The 9,053-nt window shown below is 35.3% G+C and overlaps 3 protein-coding genes across 3 annotated transcripts in view; 1 reads left to right on the top strand and 2 right to left on the bottom strand.

Moving 5' to 3' along the window:
- Window positions 1-1,093: 1,093 nt before the first annotated feature.
- LOC134260522 (protocadherin gamma-A10-like) lies at window positions 1,094-3,880 on the bottom strand. Its single transcript, XM_062743075.1, has 6 exons — window positions 3,698-3,880; window positions 3,210-3,400; window positions 2,519-3,079; window positions 2,251-2,423; window positions 2,117-2,166; window positions 1,094-1,975 (listed from the first exon to the last, which is right to left on the bottom strand). The coding sequence occupies exons 2-6, from the start codon at window positions 3,288-3,290 to the stop codon at window positions 1,782-1,784; spliced, it is 1,059 nt and encodes a 352-aa protein (XP_062599059.1). The 5' UTR covers window positions 3,291-3,400; window positions 3,698-3,880; the 3' UTR covers window positions 1,094-1,781.
- A 297-nt stretch (window positions 3,881-4,177) lies between these two features.
- LOC134260528 (uncharacterized) overlaps window positions 4,178-9,053 on the bottom strand; it is a 13,078-nt gene continuing 8,202 nt past the window's right edge. Inside the window, exons 8-14 of the mRNA XM_062743081.1 lie at window positions 6,251-6,429; window positions 5,844-6,005; window positions 5,601-5,716; window positions 5,345-5,522; window positions 4,828-4,989; window positions 4,492-4,623; window positions 4,178-4,326 (exon numbers count right to left, since the gene is read on the bottom strand). Coding sequence (XP_062599065.1) covers window positions 4,178-4,326; window positions 4,492-4,623; window positions 4,828-4,989; window positions 5,345-5,522; window positions 5,601-5,716; window positions 5,844-6,005; window positions 6,251-6,429 — 1,078 coding nt within the window. The remainder of the gene's footprint in view (window positions 4,327-4,491; window positions 4,624-4,827; window positions 4,990-5,344; window positions 5,523-5,600; window positions 5,717-5,843; window positions 6,006-6,250; window positions 6,430-9,053) is intronic.
- LOC134260524 (uncharacterized) overlaps window positions 7,677-9,053 on the top strand; it is a 5,098-nt gene continuing 3,721 nt past the window's right edge. The window contains exon 1 of the mRNA XM_062743077.1: window positions 7,677-9,053. This exon is cut by the window's right edge and continues 218 nt beyond it. Within this exon, the coding sequence (XP_062599061.1) occupies window positions 7,738-9,053 (1,316 nt within the window). The 5' untranslated portion in view covers window positions 7,677-7,737.

Here is a 9,053-nt window from a genome sequence, read left to right as displayed (position 1 = left end):
AAACATTTATATAGTTTACTGTTTATAAGATAATGATTTACTACTAGGCTTTTTCATCATGTTTTGTTGGAGATTTACACGAAAAATTGTATTTGTGTAATAAATATAATAGCCATCCACATGTTTCAGATAACCTTTCTGATCGGAAGAAACCATGACCTTACATTCCCAAGACATGGGGAAGGGGAGTTTCATAACAAATTCTAGGATTCTAATAGTTTCATATAAGGAAAGTTTACTTTGATGATGCATTTAATGCATTAAATACCTTTATGAAGTAACTTGGAATTTTCCTGCTTCCGTTTGGTGTTTAATTGTCTATAGACAAGCTGAATTCTCAAAGTACATTTACATAGTGCAAGTGTCATGATCAGATAAGTTAACTAGTTTTACGAGGTGGTGTCAAGAAATAGAACAGTCAAAACTAAGAAATTCGTCTTTTCTTCAAGGTGTTAGTAGACATTATTTCAAGTACATTTGTACTAGTACTCATCGACAGAAACGCCATATGAAGCATAATATTTCTGAATATTTTCGAAATTAATTTTTTCATCATTTATAACTATATTAGAAATAAAATATATAACATCCCAGTCATATTAATGATCAAAATGTTTTGAAACAAATGATTAAGCTCAAAATAGTTTGTCAAGTCACAATCTGCAAATGAAAATTTGAAGATAAGAATAAGTAATCAAGCTGGAAACACCATTAAAATTGATAAAAAATTGCATTTAAGTAATAAAAAATATTCACAAAATGAAATTCCTGAAGTTTAATGAAGAGATTTTTTTTTATTTTACCGTCTTATGTCAGAGAGTTCACCGTTCTCAAATCTACTTTTAAAAAATACATTATTCCAACCAATTTGTAAGTATAGCTTATAAAAAAGACGCATTCAAATATGTTGACAACATTACATTATAAGTGTTACTTAATTAGTATTGCAAACACCAGATTTTGCAATTTTAATATTCGTTAGGCGCAAACAGATGAGTTTTTTTTTAATTCAAGATAATAACGCCATAGATTATTTAACACAGGTGTTACAAAATTTAATATGTTTCAGGCAATGGAAATGTTTGCAATGATTAAATGAAGGTTTACAGTACGCGTATGATTGCCATTAGGATCTGGTCTTCAGTTTTAAAAACTGTCATTAGAAATTTATGTAACTATTTTTTTTATTTGAAAACAAATAATTTTTTGAGGAAAATAAATATATCTGAATTTCAGATCAAATATGTTCTATTTGTTCGCTTGAAAAGGCCCCTTCCTAGAATTTTTCAGGCGTCTCGCCACGATTGCCGGTGGAGGGCTGCAATCGACACTAAATCCAACTGAGCAGTATGTTTTTTTTTTACATGTCAGCACCAACTGCAACATTGGACATCAGCTTATATGATCTCTTCCGAAAGAACGGTATCCACTTCCCGCAGTTGGATTTGAACCCACGACGTTAAGATCAACTCCTTAGTTCGCTACTGAGGAACACTTCCGCCAGAAATGAAATTGTATTTTCTTCTCGTTTCCACAGAAAAATAGAACCCTTGTTATGATGATTTAGCAAAAAATCAAAATGACAATCACAATGAAAATATAACTACATCACATGTATTGAATTACAATGGACACGCTTTTAAAAAACATTATCTTCTGCATTTGATACTCAAGCAGACAATAAGTGAAAATATAAATGCTAATTTAATATTCATTTTTCATGCCATTTTCCCCTTTAGAGAAGGTGGCATACTTTACATTAGGCTAGGAGTATCTTAAATTTATTTCCAAAAATCGAAGTGTTCTGACATAATTGGTAAATCCTCTCCATAGTTTCTGGGGAATACACCTTTAGGTACCGGACTTGACTGCACATCTCTCAGGCTTTCTTGGTGATTCGATTCAATTAAGCTTGTAATCTCCTGGTTATTAATTTGACTAGTTTCTTTTCTTTCTTTCTCTGATTTATTTGTAGCTATTTGATAAAAAATAAAAGATGAAAAAAAATGTGTACGTGTATTATTTATTTTGTTTGTAGTTTTATCTTTCTATGAAAACCACGTCAAGTATTTGTAGAAGAATGTAAGTTCATATGTAACAAAAAACTCATACGCACTTTTTGTGTCTTTCATCTTCTTGTCCATTCTTTTCATTCTTCTTTTAGCCCTGAAGCAGTAAAAAGTAACATTTAACTAAATACTTACCTTTATTGACAGAACTCGTAAAAATGCAAATGTATCAACTACATACGTTGTATTTAGCAATCCTTTCATTGAAGGTGTGGTATACGTAAAGAAAAAGAAAATAGAGAGTGTTGCCATTGTTGCAATCAAAACTACCAGACACGTTAACCACACGACGTTCCAAGACGACGTGATAAACTTCTCCGGCATTTCTGTTGTGCTGGTTGTCGTAGTATTAAGCTACAAAATGTAAACAGAACAGAAAGGTTAAAAATCACATGCATTTATTTACATCTGCTGCTATGAATTAAAAAAGATCTGCAACATTCTAGTACCTCATAAAATACAACTCTTATTTTAACAGTTCCTTGATTTCCTCCAAAATCTATGGCTGACAAAGTTAAATCAAGCGTGTCCCCTGCAACAAAGTCTGTCAAGTCCTTATTGACGAATATTGTTCCATAAGATGTAACATCAAAGTATTGGAAATTATATGTTGACATATCCAATCTATATATGACGTCACCATAGCTTGACACATCTGCATCCGTTGCTGTGACATTTACAAGAGCGATTCCGGCCGTTTCATAAGGTGTGACGTAAATGGGGACTTCTGACGAATCAAAAGCTGGAGAATTATCATTTATATCCGAAATGCTGATCACCAAAGAAGTGGTGCATGATAAACTTCCTGTATCAGTTGCTGTCACCTTACATGTGTAGCTAGAAATCTTCTCTGTGTCAAGGTCATAAGAATAAAAATATGACACTCTTCCTGAGTTTGAATTAATGGAGAATCTCCACGAATCTACTCCGCAGCTAAGCTGGAAGGTGTGAGAAGAACCGGCATCTTCGTCTGCGATCACAAATCCAGCATCCGAAAATAAGGTCCCAGCCTATGTAAAAAAGAAACTCTTAAAAATTTTGTAATCTAAATTGGATTGAAGGCAAAGAATTTCAGAAACAATATTTTATAGAAAATAAAAAGAGTTCCTGCAGAAAGCAGAACTCCGATCCTAAGCGTACCGATCCCTCATCGGCCGAGACCGAGTACTGAGTTTGGTGGAAGGAACACGACTCGTTCTCGTCTGCTACAGAGACGGACATGGTGGCGGTCGAGGTGTCCTTTCCGTCTGTGGCAGTGATGATCAGCTGGTATTGTTTAGAAGGAACGGTCTCATAATCGAGTATCGTTAAAGATGTGGTAATCTCTCCATCTGAAAAAGACAAATAGAAAAGAAATTCTTGAAACTATTGAAAAATATTAAAACAGACAATAAAACCTAAAAAGTTAACTAGGAAACTTACTACCTTTATTGAAAATTGTAAATGTTGAAGCACAAGCCTTTAAATCTTATTACATAACTCGATGGAATAAACAAAGATTATTGATTGATTTCCTTAATCTTTCCAACATCTGAAGGGAAAAAACTCAAGTTTTCTTTTTCCTCTATGCATCTAATTGAGTATTGTCTTGTTATTTCGTTAATAAAATGTTTTAAATTGTCAGATACTTGTTTCGTTAATTGTAAAATATGAGGATCCCGTTGTTGGATTATATTCGACGTCATATTGTATTGTGTCCGTTGTGTCTAGATTGTTGACGTCTACTTTGTACAATGTAACTCCAAGAGGTGTGTTCTCCAGCACGTTCCAAGTGGCGCCAACAGGCAGATTACCGAAAAAGGGGACATCATTGACGTCTGAAATAACAATACTTTACAATTTTGCAAACGGAAAACAAAAACGCAGTTAAACTATACTAGTCAATACAGAAAAAAATCAATAAATATTACAATTTTATGTGATAAATAAACGTTGATGATTGAAGGTAAATGATTAATAATTTGAATTTAATTGTCATCCATCTTTTTAGGAGTATGAAGTTTTTTTAAATGATATTTTTGACATTATAATCAACAATGACTGATGTATAAATGAATATCTGCATCAAGTGCAGCACCTAGGGCCAGCAATGTGTTACAGATTTTCCTTCAAGCAATTATGTAATTATTCTTGCTTTGTAAATGGATAGATAAAACTCTGGCTGGTATAGTTGTACGGACATCCGTTACAGTGATGGACAAATCATACCCCGCCTGGAAAACCTCCGACAGGTCTCTTGTCACCTGAATATCGCCATCTAGCGTGAAAGCAAGTAAACACCCATATAAGAATCAAACAATCATCATATTAATGAGGATTCTTAATATACCTAAAATCTTATGATTTTCTATTTTTATCATGAAGGTTTCATATAATTGAAAATTACGGTTCTCAAAGTCTTGCTTATCAAAAGAAGACCTACAGTTGAGTATTTGGAATGGAGCACTGTTTGGACTCATTGTAAAGGTCAGCGTGTCGTTCTCGTCATCATGAGTTCTAACAGTAAATACCACGTCCCCCGCATGTACACTAGAGGCATTTAGAGTAACTTCAGCTTGAAAAAAAGATTGACAAAAATGCTACATGAATCACAATATACTTGATAAAACAAGAAATGTTATACTTTTAGGTAAAATTTCTATGTAAAAATATTTCAGACATGCATTTACATGTAATAATTTTTTTTCTCTGGATAACAGGACTGTGCTGTTTAAATCTCCAATTAATTATTTTCTAATTCATAAAGAGAATAACTTACCAGGCAGATTTTTTGTGACTGGTGGCGTATTTTTCTGGATGTCAACATAGAATTCCCCGGAAGTTGATCCACCAGTTACGTCGGAACAAGACACAACAGTTTTATATTGTTTAACTGTATCAAAACTTAGGTTTGGATTCGGCAGGGAAAATATTCCATAATCTACAGCGACATTAAAAACAAAACGTACTGGACATTGATAGGAATTGTCTTTATTTCAAATGCATAGATTTTTTTTATCAATTAAAGAGGTGAAGGATATGGATATAACGAACAGTATTCAATATCAAAGTCCATAAACAGTACAAAATAGGAGCAGAGCAAACACGGACCTCAAAAACATCAGAGTTGGGATCAGGTGCCATGGAGGAGTTGGGTATCCCCTGCCGACCGGTCACACCCGGGTCTGATTTTGAATCCCTTCACCGGTACATGAATAAAGTGATGCCTGTATATGAGTGAAAAATTCTTGAACATGACATAAATCAACATACAATCAATCAATTTAAGGAAGAACCTGTAGTTCCTTGGATCTGCTGAACTTCAAACGGTGCGTTGGATGGCGATGTAGAGGACAGAACACACGTGACAACATCCGACTGGCGGTCAGACGTACTCAACGTAAACAATCGTAAGCGGTTCACTGTGTCCTCGTGTATAAGACAACTGTCTGGTAAATTGGTAATGATGGGAGGCTAAAATATCAACATCAGTTACAATAACAACTGTTAATCCGGTACAAAATCGTGACAAAAATAATATTAGATCCTTACCGTGTTTATAACTTGGACTGTTATCGTTGCTGCTGCCGAGTTCTGACAACTGTCAGTCACGCTGAGTGAGACTGAGTACCTACCAACTGACAACGCCGACTCGGTGACAATGTAACCTATAAAATACCCGTGAAACATGGAGTGAATATTGTTGCCAAAGCAGATTCATAATCAGAAAAAAAAATATTTTAAGTAATTCAAGCTATCTATAGAAGTAAGGTCCTAACAAAGACAACAACAGACCGCTCTGATAGTTGAGGTGGGCGGTTGAGGTGGTTGGAGTTACGATGAGATCCTCCCGCCTGTCGGGGTCCCTCACACTGACGGTGTACACCCTGCTCCCTACCGCTGTAGTATCAAACACCGTGACCGTCAACCCCATGTTAACAAAGTATGGAGAACCACCTAGTAAAAATTCACAACATTTTTTACAATATAAAAGTAGAAAAAGAAAAAAAATATACAGTCTTTAATGGACCCCTGCCGTTTTCTCGCACATACTCTTTTCATATTAAATGTAAATTTTAATCACCTGTCTGTTTATAGTTATTTTTCTATAATTAAAGCATAAGGAAACACATAAGAAAAACGATGATTAAATATAAGGACATAAAAAGTAAAGAGTCTTAAAATTAACCAATTCTACTCACTATCCGCTGTGGATACTTTTATGGCATATGAGATATCATTAGTATAAGCCACTGATGACCATGTGTATGTATCCCCCTCGTACACCGTCAGACCAGCCGCTAACGTCCCTATTCTGATGTTATCTGGGTACACTGCACTTCCAGAAGAGTAGGATACCACCGGGTCAGAGGGGCAGAACCTTTTAATACAAGAGTTTAACGAATGATTTAAACGATACAATTAGCTGGTTTACTTGCAATTATTTGTGTCATTAAGGATATACGTTGTATCACATGGATTCCAAAGTTTCATTCATAATGTTTGCTCCGATGTCACATTGGAGAGTTATGTTTACCGATGCCGAATGCAAAGAGGTGGCCGGGACCTGGTGAATAAATTAATGGAGCTTGCACCCCCCACCCCCTTTCGACAATTCACTCGCGCGGTTGGCCCTTTTGTAATTATTGATTAAAAGATTTACCAAAAACTTCGAAAAATCAACCTTTCAAATAGCACTGAATCTCAAAATTCTTGGACAAATACGTATTTGGAGTGGACAACCACAGTCCTTATAACAATCAGAATTGGTTAAGGTGTCATGAAGGAGTAAGCATCCCTGTTTGAATGAAAAACGTCTGTCAGCATTGAACTTATTGACAGATTGTATATGTCATCGACTATAGAATTTGCGAGGCAAATATTCTCATATCATCAACTAATTTGAGAACCGTTTGCCTCTTTATAGAAAGTGTTTGCACGTAGAACAAATTAATGCGTCTTGAATCAAATGGGAGACATAAATTGCATATGCAGGTGAAAATGGTATGGTATATTGCTTTACAACGAACGGGTGTCGACAGGAGATTTGAAGTCATCACATTTGTCAGTTTTGTTGTTGACTTGCCGTTAATGCCGTTATTGATTTTTCTAATTAAAATATCCAAATATAAAACAGATCTGTAGTAACTTTTATTTCTAATACAAAGCGATATGTAGAATCAACGTGGAAATGTTCTTAACTGATAAAACGTCGTTGATATATCAAAGCAGGTCACAATAAGAAACGTCTTTAAAAGAAGATTTTTGAATAAATTGATCTTCATGTGAATATGGAAATATCCCGCTAATTATGATAGCGAGGCAAAATTAATACTCATGGGGATTCCGATAGATTTTTGGAAAAACATTCATCAAAAGTAACAGATATTGCCAACGGAAAACTCCATTTTATTTCGTTCGTTATACTTACCAGTCATAAATATACATTAGGATATCTTCCCCTTATTAACGTTCATAACTCGCGGGCAAGCGTTTAAAAGAATAAGATTCAAACACTTATAAGACCGAGATCACATCTCAGGTGCTTGCCCAAGTCAGTTCATCTTCCGGCGTGCAACAGAACGTTCATACTTTTTTGGCAGAGATTTCTCAGCCACAGAGTGATACAAATACTTTGTATTTGTATACGGTATTGGTTTAGATACTCTCTCATGCTCTTAGTTTAAGTATGGAAGAAGCCAGTTTTATTTCGAACGACGAATTAAATTCGGGCTCGGAATTCCAGAATTTACAGTCAGTAATGGAGGCCAAAGGAAAAAAACCGCGGTCCGGTAGGAAATCCTCCAGCAAAGCTAACGAGAAAATGGAACAATTAGAAAACAGAGTCAACGAAAGGTTAGACACTATGATGAATTTTTTAAGAGAAAGTATTCAAACTTTGTCCAGCAGTGTTTTAGAGAATACAGCTTCTCATAATGTACACGAGACAAACGTGTCTCATAATTCGTTAGCGGATCAGGATACCGGTGGTTTATCCACGCGGAGACCTGAGCCCATGGTATCAAATGTAGACGATTCATCTGGAATGCGTCCGATTATACCTTTGGAAAGTGAAGTCCAAATTGAAGGGACATTAAGTGTGCCTGAAATGGACGATATGATATCATTAGCTCCAAGTGTCAGAGAAGTACGTGAGCTATTGGGTGATAACGAATCCTCAGTTCAAGAGGAATCTATTACTGCCCATGATTTTGATAACAATCAACATAAGTTGGACAGCAACAACAACAATAGATTTCAGAACTTGATCAATAAAAGTGACGAGCATACAAAAACTCTAACTGATATTTTTGGCAATGTTTCGTCTTCAGAGGAAGAAAAAACTGGATTAGTTTTAGACAAAACACAAGAGGAGATCTTGAAAAAGTCATGGAGAATTACTGATCCTGAACGCTTGTCTGCTTATAGAGATGAATATAGACAATGTTTCCCTGTTCATCCAAACTCGGCAGCATTTCTACAAGTTCCAGGGCTAGATGACATTTTAGAACCAATGTTAAGAAAAAAACACGGAAATAAAACCAAAGGTTGGGGGAAAAGTAAACATTTAATTTCCCAGCCGTACAAAAGTATTGAAACTTTGGCATATCAGGGACAGATGGCTGCCCGTATGGGTATTATTTCATTAAGCTACATGCAGCAAGCTTTAGGAACGTTGTTAGATTCTATAACTTGTCAAGATGCGGACACAGTTCAAGCAATTAAAGACATTTTCTCCATGTCTACCAAGGCACTAGATCAAATGGGGAGAGCAGGGGCTTTTCACCATCTTATAAGAAGGAAAACTGCAGCACAAGACTCTGGATTATATACCTTGAAGGATATTCATAGCAAAATTATTTGCCTGCCTCTTTCAGAAGATGGCGTCTTTGGCAAGAAATTAGAAGAGAAACTAAAAGAAAGGAAAGAGCAGAAAGATTCTCTTAAGGATTTAATTCCAGAATGGAATGAAAAAAATCAGAAACGCAAATTTTCAGAAAATTC

The sequence above is a fragment of the Saccostrea cucullata genome, unplaced genomic scaffold, assembly GCF_032062105.1.
Source record: "Saccostrea cucullata isolate Sc308-1 unplaced genomic scaffold, CSIRO_AGI_Scuc_v1 ctg5147, whole genome shotgun sequence".
NCBI classification, from domain to species: Eukaryota; Metazoa; Mollusca; class Bivalvia; order Ostreida; family Ostreidae; genus Saccostrea; species Saccostrea cuccullata.
This window is presented reverse-complemented; position numbering and strand designations above follow the sequence as displayed.